This window comes from Ostrinia nubilalis, chromosome 9, assembly GCF_963855985.1.
Source record: "Ostrinia nubilalis chromosome 9, ilOstNubi1.1, whole genome shotgun sequence".
Classification (NCBI taxonomy): Eukaryota; Metazoa; Arthropoda; class Insecta; order Lepidoptera; family Crambidae; genus Ostrinia; species Ostrinia nubilalis.
Window position 1 is genome coordinate 1553157 of NC_087096.1, and position 21126 is coordinate 1574282.

The following is a 21126-nucleotide window of genomic DNA, read 5'->3' on the forward strand; positions in this document are numbered from 1 at the left end:
TAATCATTCAATTATTGTGAGAAAATACGATGAGACTCGTACTTAACTGGTCGATCACGGTCAAGCCAACCTATTTTCGATGGTTTTATGAGCCATAAATCTTCCAGCGAACGATGCGCCCGGTGTCGTTCACTGTTTATAAATGTATTCTGCACGTACCTGATAAAAATAGCTTAAAAATGCAATTGAATTACAATTATTGTCAAATGAAAGCAGAAAAAATATCCAAGCAAAGATCTTTATTCATCATCATCATCATTTCAGCCATAGGACGTCCACTGCTGAACATAGGCCTCCCCTAATGCTTTCCATGTTGATCGTTTGGTAGCGGCCTGCGTCCAGCGCTTCCCTGCTACCTTTATGATGTGGCTCTGATAGATCGAGAGAGAATAGATGTGATACCTGTATGATATTTATTAAGTTAATCACATCTATTAAAGGTACAGGGTATTTTCTTTCTGTGACCGCACTCTAAGCGTTGTTATAGTTAGAGAAGAAGAAAAGTCGTATATTAACGAAACGCCATCAAAATTAAAAGTATAGAATGAACTGGACTCTGGAAATAGATAAGCAAGTAATAACTAGTTAGCTAATCCTCCATCAATGTAAAATTTTAGTACACAGATGTTTATCACTAGTTCATCTACTTTACGATAACTTTAGTGCCTATAATAAAATGTATCCAACAAGTACCCCTTTGTAATGTACCGCAACTGAAATATAAATCATTTTGAGGAATTGTTTGCTTTGCTTATTGCGGAGCCGTGTGGGAGGCTGTATTGTTACGTTTCTAATCTTATTGCAAAGATTGTGTTGTCCATATTAACGAGTACAGATTGCAGAATCTGATTGAAGAAACAAAGTCTTCTTAAACGTTATCTTTCATTCGTGTCGGGATCAATTTATCAATTTTAACGATATTTCCAATTTCGAAATCATGGCCATCTTCTCTACGGGTTAACCTTTGGAATCATACACGATTATTTACCATAGCGACGTCAACAGCATCTCATATGCCGGAAATTTTCTGCAATGTACACTTCGTATCAGTATTCTAATTAACGCCATGATCGGTTCCAATTATCGCCTATTCTCTATAAGGCGTCGGTGTACTAAGGTCTACTGTACCTTTCGATGTTATCATAACAGTAAATACCCAAATATGGGGATACGAGACTGTTCAGTAAACGTTCCTTTGCCAAACAGGCGCACTCGTGACTCATTTTAGTACCTACTTCAGAGTTGACGAGGAAAAATGCACCGTATGATGGTGATACATAGGTTGTAGATCTAGAGTCGTGTCGAACATGAAGTTAGGTGGGCGATAGATAAGGATTACCTACAGCTCACGTTACTCCACTTATTTTGGTCGTTTCTAATGAACTGGCTTTTGAAGTTTTTGTAGTATGGTAATGTTATGTTTTTGTATTCATTAGAGCGTAGTTTGATGTTTCTAGTGGCATTTAAATTAGTTTTAATAGAATTCCAACGACCATTGGTAGAAGTTTCGTAAATTCTGTGCAATCACAGAATACATAATAGTAGCAACAGAAATTGCACTCCTTTGTGTAGGATCAGATGCCGACATTTTAACGGTAATAATAATAATGCAAAATATCCAACGCACATGGTGCATTCGAAATCGCACCTTACTACTACGCTCACAAGAGCGCATTTTTTTTGTGTTTAGAATTGATCTACGTCACCGCTCAAGCGTCAGGGTTGTATGAGCTAAGTAAAATAAATAAAAACTTAATTTTAAGAAGCATTTATTGTATTTACGATTAGAAAACTTTAATCTAGTGGAGTTTGTATAATTGTACCATCTCTAAAGTACCTATTAATAAACTTCAGTGTTGCGATAATTCGAAATTAAACAAATAGTTTTAAAAGGTGTAGTGTCGGAAAATAGACACGGTGAAGTAAAGTTAATGTTTTATTAGCTAAAATAATTTTTTTGCTATAGTTTTTTGTCATAAGTATTTCAAAATAATTTATTATTTAAAAAGTGTAGTTTTTTTTTATTATTTAAATCACTACAGTTAATTATTATACCTAAATATTACAATTTTTCATTAAAGAAGAATAACAGTGCTGTTGGAACAATAAACCTTGATTGCGACTATGATCGACCGAGCGTGTATAGATACGCGTGTGCAAACAGGCGCGTGGCGGCCCGGACTGATTTGCAACTTGAAGTTGTCGCGCGCTGTAGGTAATTATCTCGGCCGGCATAGGCGAGTGACGGAGGCCTGGTGCAATCTAGTCTAGTCACAAAGAGGTACTTCAAACAATTAGTATTTATGTATTCTTTCGCAAATGTCACCTCTACTACCACCATTATCTTTCGCCCTGCTGGCATTTCTGTTTACGCATCTTTATGCATTTGAACAAGCACTGCTTCTAAGAAACAGGTGTGAATACTCGATGCATTTTCATTATCAGCACTATCATTCAGTGCTATATTTAGTAGTCTCGTTGAATCTAATATCTCACATTGTAAATTAAGGAAGTTGGCCTTTCGGAATGTCTACCTACAATGTAGACAGAAGTGTTTTGTTTCGTCTATGTTGTTTTTGACTCTCGTGTTGTATTATCTGAAGTTTTTTGAGGACTTTTTTTTAGGTTTTGCAACAGTTAAGTATCGTACCTGTTAACAGCCATGTCGTCGACATATTTCAAAACTATCACAGCCTTTTCAACCAAGAATGGTATCGCATTAATTAAATGGCGGCCTCGGCCGGCCTTGCCTCCGTTTGCACAGATGCGCGAGCGCCGGTGACTCAGCGTGGTAACGCGAATGTGAAACATGCTTAAGGCACGTTAATTAATTACAAAGTAACGGCTTTTGAACATTCGGAGAAAACTTAAAAGTTGGGGGAAGAATATGAAAAGCATGAAACATCACGTTTGCTTTAGTAGAAGCAGAACTCTATGATCTTAAAAATCTTAATATCAATACTAATCTTAGAAGACTAGAAGGCCCAAAAAATTCTGCGGTTACTGAAGAATTCGTTCAGATAATATCTAGACATTTTAAAATTGACGTAAAATTACGTCTTGTCCCAGTGACATTCGCGTCCAGTTCGTTTTTACCAATTATTCACGAGCATGTTGTAATCGACTCGTGCGCAATTACGCCACGCTTACGTCGGCCACTTCGCTTAATGTGTAAGGGCCATCAATCTACGCTGTGTCGGCTAGTATTGAATGAAAAATTATTGTGACACGTTTTGGATTGTTACGTCTATTAAGTTTGACCGAGCTTTATTCAACTGAGCGAGTTCGTTTTCCTTCGGTAGATACTATTTCAGCACTAGTTGATCGATCATTGCTTGCTGTCACTTTTGATTTAAAGATCTTGGATATTTGATAGGAAGTCGAAAACTTATCAGCTGTATTCGAAAGGGTCAAAATTGTATTAGCAATCGTCAAACCTGGCTCTTGGGAGTTTTTTTTTAATTATATGAATTGTGAGAACAACCGTTACCGGTATTACCGTTCTCAAAATAACTTATTGTATCACTTCAGTATTCGTATGGCAACATTTCAAATCCGTCCAATTAAATTTAATCTCCCAAAGAATTTCGCTTTAAAATTCATAAGTTCACCGCATAAAAGTGGCCATAAACATCGAGCCTCGAGTTGCCAAACGTGATGGCCGATGAGTCACCGTGACGCGCTCGTGGCACGTACCTGTAACACATGACACATTGGCCGAAGAAATGCAACCCAGGAAGATTTCTTCCATACTGATGTAACAGTGAGTCATTGGAGGTGTGTCTTTGGGACTATTCGTGTGGTCACCTAAATTACATGACACATTGATTTCGCGGCGAAGGTTGAAGAAATGCAATCTAGGAAGATGCCTACAGATATCACAGTGAGTCACAAGAGGTGTATCTTTGGGATTATTCGTGTGCTAATTCTCAACCTTGGTTGTTTACTAGGTGGGGATCTAGTTTGGTTGGTTACCATCGTTTGTGAACGCGGACACTGACGAAGGCCGAAGAAATGCAACCCAGAAAGATTTTTTACATGTTGTAAGAGGTATGGAGATTGGAGGGTCACACTGAGTCATTGGAGGTGAATTTTTCTGAGTATTCGTGTGGTTACCTAAATCACATTTCCAGATGTAATGAATGACGAATGGAATGGTTTTTGAAAAGACATTTAAAGTGTCGAAATGACTTAAGTTGCGACGGAAGCTTCACAATGAAAAGTTATCTTTACTTAGAAATTCAGGTTAATGGTGCCAGTTATTGCGTTATTTTAAACAAACCTTTAGGTTAGATGAATTTTAGGTTTCCCAAGGGCGTGTTCGAGCCTCGTTACAACTTCAAGCTAATTATATTGAAAATAGATTTCTAAGATTTTTCACCGTCTTATTATACTCAAAACTAAAAGGCTGACGATTCTAATCGCGATACCAGATTGAAACTTTTTCAATCACCTAACAAACGGTTGCAAGCTGGCAAACAATTACCCAAGCATATTGCAAAAGCTTCGTACAGTCAAGAAATAATTTAATTTTGTTGTATAATATTTTTTCCAAATCACATGCTACCTATTATGGAATTAAAAACATTTTACAAGAGGTCAATGCAGCTAATTCTGACATTAAAATATGCCATGTAGGCATGGTATGGCAGCTTATGACCGCAGTCTGTGGAGGAACGCTATCCTGTGGTCATGATCCTCATTAGTGAGGGACCGAGGAAGAAGAAGAAAGGCATGGTGTTCGGCTTTTAAGGCGCTTCAAATTAACTACTAGGATTTTAATTTTGCTGAACTGGAACAGCAAATTACTATACAATAACCGATAGTTTCTTTAGAAACGAAAAGAGTTAATTTTTCTATTACTGTTAACTGTACAGCTGCGCCTGGGCATGTCTCGTTTTGGTCGTTGGTCAACATTAGGCCTCGGTAAGGCGCCGAGACTCCACCAAATATGGGAGGCGCCTCGTGTAAACTGTGCCAATCGGGTTTTTGCACCTACAAGGGGTAAATTGCAACATTGTTCAGTGTTCGCGCATGTAAGTGTGAATAATTTGCCATGTGCAAGGTGTGCGTAACGACTGAGGCAATTTAAAGAGAACATGACGCTTGAAATCGATCAGTTTGGACACAAATTAAAGGAAAAGCTACTGCTGAAGTACTGACTTTGGTTGTGGAAATAGAATTATTTATTTCATGAGTTTCTAGTGAGGCGTGTGTCAACATTTACTGTTCAAACTACCTGGAAAGAAAGAATGGATTGAATAGACATTTTCCTGGCTATCTTGACCCATTATAAATCTCTTAAGCTTCCCTCGGGTGATTGCGTATCAAAGCGTGACCATTAAATATAAGACAGGCTCTAGTCTCTACACATACCTTCAATGAAAGAGCCATCATCAAAATGTAATTCTCGCAGCCATTTCTGAACAAATGTGTCAAGTTATTCAGTCGATAACTCGCCAAACCTGACATGATAAAGAACTAAACTATTGTTGTTCCATGCAAATGATGTCACTCTGTCAATTCTGTTATCATCACCCGCTTCCTTTTGGCAGGTGACGTCGCAGCACCTGTTTTTAACTCTGCTGAAATTGTACTTCCAAATTACGTGTAATCTTCGCCAAAAACATCGGCGACGGTAAATTGAGTACTAATTTTATGTAAACAACTAACACTGGCCTAAAATTAGATTCATATTAATTAATTAAATAATTGATATCGTGCAGTTCTCTAAAGATACAAATGATTGATACTGAAGAATTCTTAGCTGTAATAGGAGTTATTATGCCACGAATATGATAATCCTATGTGCATTTGACTCTACAAATAAAATTGATACCGAGGGTTGATGGTCTAATACCTACCTACTTATTTTTAAGTTGGTTTCTTATCATACTTGACTGGCTGATGCGATTAAGGAAAAACTGGTTGGGAGACACCCTTGATAAATTTACCGTGGTGCGTTTGGTACAAGAATATACCTACTTAAATTATTTTGACATTTTAGTCTGAGGTAAGAGCCTACGTCAAACAACGCAGAAATAAATAAGGAAATATTCCTGCTAAACGTAGGTAACGGTTAATTATAACTTGTTTATGCAAATGGGTGTGCTGATTCTATCATAACTTTTGCATTTAATATAAATTTATAGTCAATTTTTCTCAAAGATCTATGTGTACTACATTGATTGCCATTTTTGTCTACGTTTAGGTAAGATTTACAAAAAGTGTTGTTTTTTTTTCTCATTACGATGACTTTATTAGTATAAAGTTATAGTTAAGGCACTAAAATATACTATCTAAACGCAGTCAGTCATTAAAATTTATGTTTGAAGATGTCGCATGTCAAGTCAGATCGCAAATTGATTAACCCACGCGCCCTTCCTGTCGGCAGTGATAACGTTATCAATGTATTACTACGCCGATATCTTCTTTGAAGTCGCCGAACTTGTTAAAATATCAATGCTCAAGAATCAGATGTTTAAGGTTTGTTCGTAATTAATTTGATATTATTGTTTTTTAGAAAATTGTTGTTATCGCTATGATTTTAGGCTACAGCTATCCATCATGTTGAACATAGGGTCAGCCCTCAGAGAAAATGGTACATGACAAAGTCTCCATAATCATAATGAAGTGGTTCGTCCATCAGTCTGGTGGTCATTAAACTTTGCTCGCTTTTTGGTAATCGGCCTCTATTTAAGAAACTCTACTGCGGAATAGTGTCTGTCATATTTGGTTAATTTGCCTTTGATGTAAGCCCTTGTATGAAACACGATCGGTGTCAGTTCGAGAAGCCTTACTTTATTAGTTAGAACGTCTTCTTTATAAAAGGTCTACAATGTAATCGTATCAACTCTTTGTACGACAACTACTTTCCTTCGACAAGTTTTATCAGTTAGGATTTCAAGCTCTATTTCCTTGCTACCTAGAGATGCGCAGATTAACTCTTTTTCAGGATTAGGGAGTTATATTTCTTGTCATAAAATTTAAATCACTCTTTTAACTCCCAAATACACTAGCGATTGTAAGGTTTAAGTTTACATTAAGGAAGCAAAGCTCTCTGAATGAATTAAAACTGAAAACTAGCTAGAACAATATGCAGCCTTTATATTACCTCTTTGGAGTCATAAATCCTTTGGTACTCTCACAGCCGCTAAGTAAGAGCTGATTACTATGTTGCGAAGAAATATAGGAGTGGTGCTAGTCTAGCCCCGGGGGTCAGAGCCGTTTACGACGAGACCAATTAGTCAAGTAATAACTGCTAATTGCTTGTTTGCGCGCTTTACGACCAGCGCTTGACTTGACCTGCATACTGTCTTCATTATCAACCTTCGGTTTGCACGTTGATTATTAGTATTATTGGCTTCTTGAAATTGAGATATTATTATGGTTCGCTTTGATCTGCAAAGGAAAGAGGAAGACTTACTTTTTTGCCTTGTTGGGTCATATGCTACGTTTTTGCTTAGTCAGGCAATAACTGCTAATTGCTTGTTTGCGCGCTTTACGACCAGAGCGCTTGACTTGACCTGCATACTGTCTTCATTAGGAACCTTCGGTTTGCACGTTGATTATTAGTATTATTGGCTTCTTGAAATGATTCGCTTTGGTCTGCAAAGGAAGGAGGAAGATTTTTGTGTCTGGTTTGATCATATGCTTCAAGTCATTCACGGTCATGTATCTAACCAACCTCTTTCAAAATCAAGATTTGGGTCAAGCTTGCAATATTCCATTAAGTATTAACCATAGACTTGGATTCTTGAGTGTGTCAGACGCAGCAGATGCTCATAGTTTTTTAAACCCTGTTTGCTCTGCTGTATGATCATGCTTTGATGACAGACAGTAAACAATCAGTTAAATATCGCTTGGTTTTACAGCAGAAGTACTTTCATGCAATCAATGTAGAGGGTCTTTATTTTATACGTTTAGCTATGAAAGTTAAAATCCATTTCAGCAAATTGTTATTGTCTTGTAAATCTTCCATACTAAAATTAACTTTTATAGTTGTTTTCTCTCGCAGTTTAATAAGCTTATTTATGTTTATGTATTAAAAAACTGTACATTCGTTAAACACATACTCGTACGTTAAAATTTTTTGCAAACAAATTACTCTGCTGAACACGTTTCATGTATACGTTCACGCCTCGCTTAAATTGAAATACTGTGTATTTTTTTCGATTTATAAGCAAATTAAATAGCACATTAGTAATGTTGCAATAAATTTTAGTTCGCCGGCAGCGCCTGCGCACAATGCACGCAAACGTAGTTGGTAGGGCTGCCAACACGTAATATTCTGAATCTTGGATTTCGTAAAAGCCTAACAAATAAGTAAGCTATTCTAACTGCCCTAAACACCATTAGATACGTACATCCTAGACCCAGAATAGTTTCTTTACCTGACTTAATCCAGGTTAATATGAACCATTTTTAACCAACCTGCATTTTGACAACCCTATCACTGGCGCGTGATTCACTCCTGGTTCCAGGCCGGACACGGAAACTGCTTTGTTTTCTTTTCGAACTTAACTCCAAGATCTAGAATAGCCTCATGAGTGGTGCAACACAATTGACCGGCCGGCGTTCTGGCAACACTGTCTCCCAGCGTGTGATTCACTCTTGGCCGGACATTAAAGCTTTGTTTATAACTTTACTACAAAAGTCGAAGATTTATCATAGAGCAAGAAGAGTCCGTGAAGCCTAGTATTTCGTTATTATTTGATGAATTTTAGTTAGCTTACACACAGAGACCTTCTTGATGGTCCATCGATCCATCGTTCTTAGGTTTGTTGGGAGCATGCGCTGACAAGCTATCAGCTTTTATAAAATAAAGAAGGTCTGGAGTTCACGGGCTCTTAGATCAAAAGTTAATTGAGTGGTACAACACAATTGCTACCATTATTGACCGGCTCTCTCTGGCAACCCAATTACCGTGATTCACTCTTGGCCGGAGAAACTGTTTTTTGCAATTTTACTCCGAGAGTCCAAAGATTTAGAATAGCTTATCGAGTATTGTGAGCAACACAATGTTACCATTCTTGACCGATGATCTGGCAACCCTATTACCGTGATTCACTCTTGGCCGGACACGGGAACTGCTTTGTTTTCTTTTCGAACGTTACCTCTCAAGCTCAGACGTTGAGTGCGCCTGAACGCTCTCATCCGTGGCTCGTTCGACAATGACAGATGACAGCACCAAGCGATGTTCTGGACAGCCTCTAATTATTATAATTCGTAAGAAAATATCCACACCACGTCAGCTTCTACTGTAATACTTCAATTAGACGTTTTCCATCGTAGAGATTCAAATGAATACGTAAAGTTTGGTTCGACTACAGCTACCTCATGTATCAGAGCCATAGTTGCATTGCGTTTATGTTAATTCGTTTAGATACATAATGAAATAAAATATTTATTTATTTAAAATTGTTTTCCAGAAAGACTCAACCGATTGTATTTCTCAAATTAATCCACCAGGTACTGTACTACGTACTATAGTCTATCCAATATAGCTTGATTAGAATGACAGCTGCCATCAAAAGTAACGACATAACTTTGTAGTAGCGATCAATGAGAGCTAAATATTGGCGGACAAGAAATAATTCACGTCTGACCTACAAACAATATTTTCGACGACAGTGCCTCCAATAAAAATGTTAATTTCGTGTAAATGCAGCGTTAAATTACACCAATAAGTAGTAATTCGAAATTATAAAAATCAAGCTAGAGTATTAACGACGTCTCTACAAGGTTATCTCGAGTTACAAAAATGTTAGTGTTGGGACATATCGACAAATGTCATATTAAATTAAAACTAATTTTTTAACATATTTAACAATTTTTTTTTCTAACTAATTTTTTAACATATTTAAGTCAAGTTATACGTTTTTCTAAATGTTCACTATTAAAAACCAAAAAACATTTCATTCTTAAATAATCAAACATCGGAAATAAATCACCGGTAATTTTTTGGGTATTCATAGCACCGTTGCTCTAGAAGAGATGCCCACCGCCCTCTAGCGAGAGGAAAAAACCACTGAAGAACACTGATGATAATGACTACGACTTAGGTTGTACACCCTTGACATGAATTTTAAATTTTACTGTCTTTCAATTTAAATCATAATTGTCATTTTTATGAATAAAGATATGAAGAAAAATTGATTGCATTTTTTTATATCATTTTTTCGAAAACTTATCGATACATCTATGTGAACCGTACGAAACATACCCAGCACTAGTCACAGTCGTTTGACAGCCGTCATTCTAATCAAGCTATATTGGATAGACTATAAAAGTCTTGCGTACCATATCACAACGAACCATATGTTCTACTCCTTTCAAATAACAAGCTGTCGAATGCCTTGACATAAATTAATGACGGACCATTTTTAATGTTCAATTATCTATTGTTACACCGTATGATGGCCTGTTAAATATTGCCGTATCGAATTACTATCTAGCAGTCGGTGTCCAAACAAGAGCTATCATTGGAGGTGACGAAATCGTGATTAAAGTGTCCTTCTAATTTGGACCACAAGATGCATCAGAATAAGATTCAAATTGATGTCGCACGGAAGTAGTTGATTCATCGGACTAAGTCTGTACGGGTTAATTGTTTATTTACCGAATGAACCGAGAACTGAAGAATGGTAGAGAAAAGCAATAAAATACAGCATGCTCTATCCCCTTAATGTCCATCATTTCATTGTGATTGTTATTGACCATAGACTTACAGTCTCTTCTGTCCCCGTATTAAATCCCTTTGTAGGCCTTTAGGTATTTAAATTCGTAACAGTATGACGAATTTATAAACAAGCGGATGGTTTTGTACATTTTTTAACACATAAGTAAAATTTTATAAAAAAAAATAAAACCGACTCCAAAAAACCTACACTAAAAAGTAGAAAAATAAGTAATTACTAATTACCTACTTATTTATTAGGACGAATTATTAATATTTATGTAGGTATACCATGATTGATACTTCTGGAGTCGGTGCCAAGATTATGAAACATGTAAAGTTTGCCTACACCGACTCCAAAAGTATCAATCATGGTAACTATACCTACATAAATATTAATAATTCGTCCTAATAAATAAGTAGGTAATTAGTAATTACTTATTTTTCTACTTTTTAGTGTAGGTTTTTTGGAGTCGGTTTTATTTTTTTTTATAAAATTTTACTTATTTCTTGCTTTTTAGTTAACTAATTGTTACCTTGATGTTACCACTGAAGGTAGGCAGTACATTGAGACCATATTCTTAATGTATATTATAAAAAAGTTCATCCCCAATTTTCCACCCTTGGGGGTGAAATATTTTCTTCAAATTCGCATGAAACCACCCTTTTGATAATACCTATTCAACAAAAAAGTAATCGTTCTAATTGGTTTATAATCGGCGGAGATATTGCGTATAAAAAAGTTCATCCCCAATTTTCCACCCTTGGGTGTTGTTTTTTTATTATTAAATTTAAATGGGACCACCCTTGAGGTATTACCTATACGCTGAAAAAAGATTTGTTCAAATCGGTTCATAAATGGCGGAGTTATCGCGTAACAAACATAGAAAAAAAAAAAAAAAAAAAAACATACGGGTCGAATTGAGAACCTCCTCCTTTTTTGAAGTCGGTTGAAAATTAAATAATAATGTCCAGTGATGATCTTTGAAATAAGGCTGACAATAGTGAATGAGTTTCTTGCGCTGCTTCTTCTCAACACTGGCCCATATTACTGTCTCTAAGCAGTGGTAGGGTTAGGACGTGTAAAACGGGACTATTCCCACCTCTCTTTCCCACCGCTGCAACTCCTGTGTAGCCAGTATCAGCTTGATAGCCAATAAAAACCCGACCAGTAAAGGTCAAGTTTGTCCCGGGGGAAAGTTGAACTGTCATTGCCCATAAGTCTCGAAGCAGTGGTAAGTGGTAGGGACGTAGTAAGTCCCAAACGTGTAAAAGTGCTCTTCGGGACCCTACTCTCCAAAATATATGATTTCATTTTGATCTGACTGACGTTTATCCTCTCTTCTTCCACAGACATATTCCGGCCTCTTCTGCGTGGTGGTGAACCCGTACAAGAAGCTGCCGATATACACGGAGAAGATCATGGAGAGGTACAAAGGCATCAAGAGGCACGAGGTCCCGCCCCACGTGTTCGCCATCACAGACACAGCGTACCGTTCCATGTTACAGGGTGAGTAGAGAATAGATTAAATACAAAACAAGAAAGGAATACACAAAAGGGCCTGGATGCGGGCAGCGCAGGACCGTTCATTGTGGAAAACCTTGGAGGAGGTCTTTGTCCAGCAGTGGACGTCATTTGGCTGAAACGACGACGACGACGACACAAAAGAGGCAGCACAATTTTATTTAAGTGGTCTTATCCGGACAATAGGTAGGTAAGCTTTAATTGACACACTTATCAAGTCTATATTAAACACAAGAGCAGCAGCTAATTAATCTAAGAAGTACTATCCAAGTACACAAATATACCGCGATGCAGAAGACGTAGACAGCGCCATCTCTTGGTATGGCGATAAACTTAAATGCAAAGAACATCTTAGGTTTTTGTATTTGATTTGATAGAACATCTTAGATTGAGGTCTGTATATTAATAACAACAATATCACTTAGGTAGAGATTGAAATAATATCTACATTCAGCACATTTATTACTACATTTCCTAATTAACCAATCAATTGCGCTAGACAATCTAAAGTTCAGACGCCCAATTACTAAACTAAACTATTCAGTCTGGCTAGGCTAGATCGTCTGTTTGATGACCTTTGTGTCCGAGTAGTAAAGTCGGTATTAATAAATTGATTTTACACTGCATTTAGATTTAATGGTTTATGAAGAGTATGGTTGAAGGAAGATGCTATAAATTGCCTTCAGATAAGCGAAAAAAAGGAGCTCTCCGATGAATGATGGATAAACTCTTTGGATTTATTTTTTTATTGATAGTGGAATGAAATAGCCCTGGTTGACTGTACATTTAAATCTTTATCGCGGTTTTACTCGGTGCGTATGAACAGTGCAAAGGCGCGGAGAGACGGCGCGGTAGCGGCGTCGTGTGCAGGAGCGCTTAGAATAAACGCATGCAGTGTCTCAGACATTTTAAAATACAGTAGGTACTTTCGCTGACAACCTTTTCGTAAATCGTAAGTCACCTGTACCTGAGTGACCTGGATTCGGGCAGCGCAGGATCGGTCATTATGGAAATCCTTGGGGGAGGCCTTTGTCCAGCAGTGGACGTCATTTGGCTGAAACGAACGAAGTAAACGCCATGGACTGACGGGTGCGTTCTGGCTAGGTTAAAATAACTACGCGATACTGGGAAGACTGCTGCTGTCTGCAACGCTTCCGATAGTTTCTTAAGTTGTCGGTATTGTTTATTATTTCTTTTATTTGGTCTCTGTTTAATCGAGCGACTATAATTTTTATTTAATCGTATATTTTCACGTATACAAACTACAACTTGTACAGCGCCTGATACACGTAATGTAAGCTACATGCACATTTATAGAACAAACAATAATAAAGTATTAACTTTTACTTATTTTCCCGGGTGAAATTCTTAGTAAAAACTGTAGTGTTCCCGAAACCGAAAGGACGTCTTGAATCGTAACTCGTAACTCATTCGTATCGTCGTTCGCCATTAGCGCACAATTAGACAAATGCCTTCAAAACCAGTCGCTTATCTATGGCTCTAGTGTTGTCTTTGGTGAACAGACGGGTTGTTTATGCGGGTGATTGGGATATCTTAAGAATTTTCTTTAAACCTTTGAAGAATAATGATAAAGTTTGGTGAACTGTAGTGCATTTGTCACGTTGAATAGCCTGATAAGTGTTTTTCATGGAAAAATAGTTCAACTCATGTACAGATAGAATAAAAACACATTTGAGCGACGAGCCTGGTTGACTTGAAGAAGGCATAAAAACAAGTTTGTTTTAAAGAAACATTTGAAACAAATTTAGGGTTATCCATCTTACTTACCAGAAGTTTTACTGCGTTATCAGAACTTTTTAAAACAACCCCTCTTCGAAAGGGTTGAGTAATGGGAAGGGGGAGGGGAAAGGCATAAGGAAATGGAAAACAGCCGCGCATCACTACAATGCAACAATATGAGCCTTACTAATGAGCGACCGGCACTGCCAGGAAACGCCTACGAGTCGTTTCCCAACGCGACACGATAGTAAACAAGGGGGGAGTGGGGTACCACAAATGTACGCACTAATTACCAAGCCGCACCTTTGTTTGGAGTTTTGAGGTGCAATACAGCTGACATGCCTTGCTTGCTTGCATGGTTTTGACTTTGAGTCATTTTAAAAAATAACGCAGGACTGGTCGTTATGGAAATCCTTGGGGGAGGCCTTTGTCCAGAAGTGACGTCATTTGGCTGAAATGAAAAAAAAAATTCACTTTATGTATGGTTTTAATTACACTCAAACTAACACGATGTAACTATTGAAAAGCTTACTTAAGATTCCATTAGCATTTAGCGATATTTTACGAGTATTTGTTGATTCTACACCTTAAATGTTCTCGTTTTTTTTTACTATTTATTCGAACCAGTTCGAAAACACTCCTTTAATAGGATGACATTAAATACTGAATTTGTCTTTTAAAAGGATACTTATCTATAGTTTTATTTTACAGTCACGCTTTTGATGCGTGATGTTCATTATTTATTTTGTATAGTTGTGTGAAAGTGCTCTCTTTTGTCCTTATTACGTCGCACATAAGTCACCCGATTAGAAGTATTTTTTATTTTCATGCTCATAGATACTAGATTGAGCAAGAGAAACAATGAAAATTGTTTTGCAAAGATAATATGCTGGATATATGAAAAAAAAAACAACCCCTTGTTTTTTACATTTGATACCTTGTGAAAGTAGAGTTTGTACTTCTCGTATAATGGCTATAGACAAAAGATAACCAAAGAAAGTGCTCATTACACTAAAACTACCACTGGAATTTGAATTCTCAATGAGGGCTATTGTTTTTATACCTAAAAGATGACATGACCTTACTCTACAGTAGCGCCATCCTGGTGAGCGCTAAACAAAAGCCCTCTGACCAGGGCCGGATTAACCATCTCGGGGCCCCTAGGCACAGCTCGTTTCGGGCCCCCCTTTTTTTGTCGCGGAAGAAATGCTTTGCGCACCGTCACCACTGCCGGGGGACAGGGTGGTGTGTGGGATTCTCGAGGCCAAAGTCTCGAGTTTTCTCGGGCCTCGAGTCTTTTTATTATAACTGTTGAAATCGGTTGAAATGTAATAAAAACAGGATTTTTTAAATCTAATATACCTACTTTTATTGCACAACAATCAATTTTAGAATTTAGTACCACTTATTTGGGTAAGGAAAGAAAGAAAAAATAAAATCTTCTTTCATAATTAATATTAACTAATAAGCATTACTTAGTAATTAACGAAAGGAACAAAAGCCATAAAGTCGCGTGTAATTTAAGGATAAATAACCATAAACATCTGGAGCTATAATGAGGGTTTTCGCGAACGAAAAATACGTCAGATGGCAATACGTAGACGCGAGGTCCAAATGCTGCATGATTGGTTATTTTTAACATGACATTGACAGATTGTCAAAATCCACCAATCACGCAGCAGTCAGACCCCACATCCACGTCCCGCCATCTAGCGGATCTTTCATTCGCGAAAACCCTTTGTTTTCCAAAGAACACGAGTCCATATTAATAGAAAAATTACGATAATAAACCTACATTTATAAAAAAAAAACTTTATAATAAATTTTAAAATTTCTTAAAGATAACGACTTGAATAAACGTATTATTTACGAGTACCTACCTAACCTAACAAACAGTTAACATATTTTTCAATCTTTAAATCAGTCAGTTAAACAAACATTAGAAACATAGCATACTCGTAGGTGAATAATATTATTAGTTTCGATTGAGATCATTACTTGCAAATCAGTTAAAAAAGGAAAGATTGGACCAGTCTAAAAGCAAAGTTAACCTATTTAATAATAAAAAACTTACTTTTGTCTAAGGAAATAGGCTTTCAAGAATATTAAAGCTTCAAAATCGAAACTCGAGAATTCTCGAGCTCCGGTAATTTTTTTCTCGTCTGGAATGAAGCCAAATTTCTCCTAACCCTACACTAAAGCCTCCACGGCGTTCCGTCATCGCCCAAGTCCAAGTGTCGCGAGTAGCCTTAGACTTCTGCGACACCACCGGCGACAGCTCGCCTACACGGCGGACCCTACACGACGCCGACGGAAATGGCCCGAAACGCCAAGCCGTTCCCATCAGACGGAGGTGACAAGGGTGTCCCCGCACCCCTGCCTGCTGGCCGCCACCTGGAGGGAGAGTAGAACGATCGTACAACGGTACAACCGTCTTCTCCACCCCCTTCTCCGCCTGTGGAGCGATGAGGCGAGAGGATCGTACTTCCGCTCGCGCTCCGCTGCCTCTTTCTGAAGGATGACCTCTTCGCAAAAGGAGGCGACCGCCATCCAGCATCCTTCACTTCCTAGAATGGCGTTGACCAGGCTCGGAAGCGAAAGATCCCGGCCCACGACCGCAGTGAGGACACGGCGCTACTCCTCCCAGCTTGTGCAGACCGCGAGGGTGTGCTGCACCGTGTCATCCGCCGCGTCGCATTTGTGGCACAGCGGGGATTCCTCTCGCCCGATCCTATGCAGGGACGAACTGAAGCAGCCATGCCCGGTCAGCACCTGCGCCAGACGGAACGTGAGGAACCCGTGCGGTCGTTCCAACCATTGGTCCAGAACAGGACCAATGGCGTCCAGATTGCGGCGGCCAAACTGCGCGCGAGTCATGTCTTCCTTCCAGCGGTCGATCATGATCTCGCGCTCTTCCTACTTGACGGCACCGCGCCGTTCCAGGGCCGGGCGCTTTTCACGCGCCTTCTGGTCTGCCATCCAGTGATAGATAACAAACAAGACTCCAGCTTCTAGCTCCCAATGAGGAGTACCAGCGAGGACGCACGCCGCAGCGTGCCCTACCGTTCGGTAGGTCCTTGAGACTTTCTGCGCTATGGGCCTATGGCCCGCTGGGGCCTGCGCAGAAGGGCGGCATTCTCCCTCTTGTTGAGTGCGTCCGCCCAGATTGATGCGCCATACAGCGCCATGCTCCTCAGAACGCCGGCATAAAGTCGACGACACCTCGTTTGTGGCCCTCCCAAATTCGGGAGGAGCCAACTCAGTGCACCGGCTGCCTTGAGGAGGCGTGGCGCTAGTCCGTTGAAGTGCGGGCTAAAATGCCACCTCCCGTCAAGCGTGAGGCCCAGATATTTCATCTTTGACGTCAATCCTAACGTCCTCAACCACAATGTGGGCGTCGGGAGGGCCCAGCAAGAAGAGGGCCTCAGTCTTCTCCAGCGCGACTTTCAGCCGAAGAATGTGCCGCCCGCTGACGCCAGCCGTGCCGCGGCCCCAAATGTCTTCCCCCGGGCAGTGACCAGAGTGTCATCCGCATAGCATATGAAACTCATGCCCGCGAGAAGGACGCCCCGGAGGAGCCAGTTGAAGCCTAGGTTCCACAAGAGTGGACCGAGCACCGAACCCTGCGGAACCCCGCTGGCTACGCCGCACCGTTAGAGCTGCTGGCTGTCTCTGTTAACATACAGGACTTCGCGATTCCGTAAGTGATCGGCCAGCAGCGCTCGAAGTTACTGACACTGAGGCACTCTGTGATGTTGAAGTGCCTAGAATATGGTGGAATGAGGGATGGTATTGAAAGCGTTGGCTATATCGAATGATACAGCCAACACACCCTCAGTCACCCCTCTCCCTAGCCTCCTCAGTGAGGCTTTTTAGCCTCTGAAGGGTGTCGACGGTCGACCCGTCATGTAAACCAAAGCAGTAATGCCAACGTTACGAAAATGAATTAGGTTCCACAATATCGAAATAATTATGACGATTGAATGTGTAAACCAAAATAAGACGAAGTTTTAAGGTGGTTTGAGTTTTGTTACATAAAAATAATCGAGTGCTGGGCCCCTGGTTATAGTGGGCCCCTAGGCACTGGCCTAAAGTGCCTTATGGATAATACGGCACTGCCTCTGACCTCAGTTCATCAACTTCTTACATTATGGCTTTCGCGTTTGTTTATTCAGCCATAAGTTGGCAGTCATCAAAAATTATCATGCTGATGGTAACATGTGACACTTTCAGATCGCGAGGACCAGTCCATCCTGTGCACGGGCGAGTCGGGTGCGGGCAAGACGGAAAACACGAAGAAGGTCATCCAGTACTTGGCGTACGTCGCTGCCTCCAAGCCCAAGGGATCTGGAGCGGTAAGAGCCTTTGATGACCAGCTGGGTGCCAGCAGAACTTTAGGCTGGTTTTAGTGTCACGCGGACTGTCAGTGCGGATCGCTCCGCACAGCTGATCTGTATGAACTGCTAGGGAGCGGAGCGGTTCCTCCGGACCGCATTACTCTAAAACGCTCCCTAGAAGTTCATACAGATTGGCCGTGCGGAGCGGGTCCGCACCGGACGGTCCGCGTGACACTAAAACCAGCCTTAAGCCTAGGCGCAGACCACCGACTTTTACTTGGCCCATAGTTGGGCCCGATTTTAATTTGTATGAAGAATCGGCCGATACCAAATCGGTGTAATGGGTGCACTTTCATACATGTTCAATGTTCATACTTTTTTTTTCGGACGGACTATGCTGATAGCCGTGAGCGGCTTTTTCAGCTTCACCGGGCAATAGGTGAGCGCAGATGGCTCTCAACCTCAATCATGTTCATACTGATTAACAGCCCGACTCAACTATCGGCCAACTAAAAGTCCGTGGTCTGCGCCTAGGCTAATACTGTACAACTCGATTGAACTAACTGCGGACCTCGCTGGAATGTGACTCTTTTACCTTCTCGTACACCTCCCCGCGTTCGTCCAGAGCGTCGATGTGACGTCACGGCTGCCAGGTGCGCAGTTAGCTCGACCGGATTATAGTTTAAAACTGATGCAATAGAATTAAGAAGGCCTAATGAAAGCAGGACCTTAATATAATAAGTCTTACAACTGAGGCAGTAGGATTGAGGAGACTGACCAGCTGGATGTCAGGAGGACAATACCATAGTCATGATAGTCTACAACTAAGGCAATAGGAGCAGGCTTTGTTGTGGACCATCTGGATGTCATTAGTCTAGAACTGAGGCAATAGAATTGAGGAGGCTTTGATATGGTAGCATGTTGAGGACTAAAAGGAAAAAAAACTGAGGGAATACGTTAGTTAAACCCAATCGTATTAGTACCATTTTGAGACTTGGAACAGCTAGAGTTTATTAATATGTATTCAAATAGCTATCTCACTTCCAAGGGTATTTGATATTCAAGTAGGTTATCCAGGTCGTTGATATGTCAATTAAAACTAATAATAAAATTCCCCAGTCGTAAAACTGTAGTAGTTACCGCTGATTGCCTCAATGGACATTCAGATGTAAATGCAATTCAGACAGTATCCAATAAAACTAATATACTGCCTTGTCACGTCTAGCCCGCTTACGGTTTAAAAAAGATATCAATCTGTTATACTGAAGTAAATCACCGAGATATAAATCCACATGTTTATCGTGTTAATGAGATGTTTTAGGTATCGTAAAGATAGAAATTAAGGGCGAGTGCGCATTAGCTGAATTGCCATGTTCGAGCGCTAATGTGGCTCGTTAAGGCGATTACACACGAGGTGAGGGCGTAAATGCCATGCCATTTACGGCGCTCATGTATGACCAATCCTTTTAATCGTTTAATACTGCACTGGGTCAAGAATTTAAAAATGAGAATGTGACTTTTTTAGCGCGCGTACTATTGGTTCGACTACCGTTATCGGGTAAGATTTTGAGAAAATCTGAATTATAGCATTATAGGCTACATTATTATTATACGTAAAGCTCGATTAAGCTACTAATGTCCTATTTTTTTTTTCTAAATTAGATTGAGTATACCAGCTGATTAATAAGGCTTGAATCATCAGTGTCAATTTGCGCTAGATTTATTAAGAAGTGCATACGTTGACAGATGTATCGTTTGTGTTCGTAGTACGCGACGTGTGTGAATCAGCGATAATGTTTTCATATAGCACGTATTGTAGATTACAAACACATAAGCAGAGCTAGTTATATCACGATTGACTGTATTGTCTGTAACTCATTGCAGTATTTGCTATTGATGTTAAAAATTGATTTAAGTATTACATTTAATTTTACTGATTGCATACACAAAAATTGACACTCGTAAGAAATACCAAATTAATCGGTTTTAACTCTAGATTTTTTTTTATGAAGTAAGTTTGGTTTTAAATTATCAAAGGTAAAATTTTCTCTGAACAAAAAGAATGATTTTTACGAATATCTCAAGTCTGAATAGGTCTCTTGTACTCGTAGCTAGTGTTCTGTAGAAGCTATAAACCTATTGTGATACCTGAACTATGCATTTCATAGTTGATCGCTACTTGCACAATTCCAATTCGACATAAAACAATGGCTCAATACCTTCTCTTCGGAACCATGACAATGCTTACTTGTACTGTTTATGGTCTAGAAAGTTTTTATTGCATTGTCATACTTTGCGACTTCTATGCCTGTAGCTGTAATTCTTGAATTTTAGTTGTGCGAGGAAAGTTTTACGACTTGAATCGAATATTGCATCATTGCATAAAATACATTTAGTAACAAACTCAGTCGAGTTTAAATAATCTTGCGCAATTTACTCGTGTCCTACATTGGATATTTTATGATTTTTATAGCACCTAACTTAGATGCAATGACCCAGATTGGAAAATTCCAGACAAAAAGCTGTCCTCGTGCAAATGTGTTTTTAATTAAGGTTCTATAAGGGCATATGCTAGATTTTATCCGCGGTTTTGACTGTATAAGTACCTTGTACAATATTCCACATCTGGTGCACCTTGCATGGACGGTGGCATGCTGTACGGCACTGTACTGGTCCTATTGCTGCTAGGTATGAAGATGATGAAGTAACCACGTTGATGAAGAATAGGTTTGGCTCTTTGCTCTTAAAGTATAGTGAGTGAGGAGGATAGAACTACTATCTCGATCTTCAAACACATTCTTCATCTGTCGAATTCTACATTATTTACTTTGATTTTACACTAAACG

General features: G+C 39.4%; 1 protein-coding gene across 1 annotated transcript in view; it reads left to right on the plus strand.

Moving 5' to 3' along the window:
• LOC135074379 (myosin heavy chain, non-muscle) overlaps positions 1-21126 on the plus strand; it is a 119535-nt gene that overhangs the window by 37782 nt on the left and 60627 nt on the right. Inside the window, exons 2-3 of the mRNA XM_063968648.1 lie at positions 12032-12188; positions 18177-18298. Of these exons, the coding sequence (XP_063824718.1) occupies positions 12032-12188; positions 18177-18298 (279 nt within the window). The remainder of the gene's footprint in view (positions 1-12031; positions 12189-18176; positions 18299-21126) is intronic.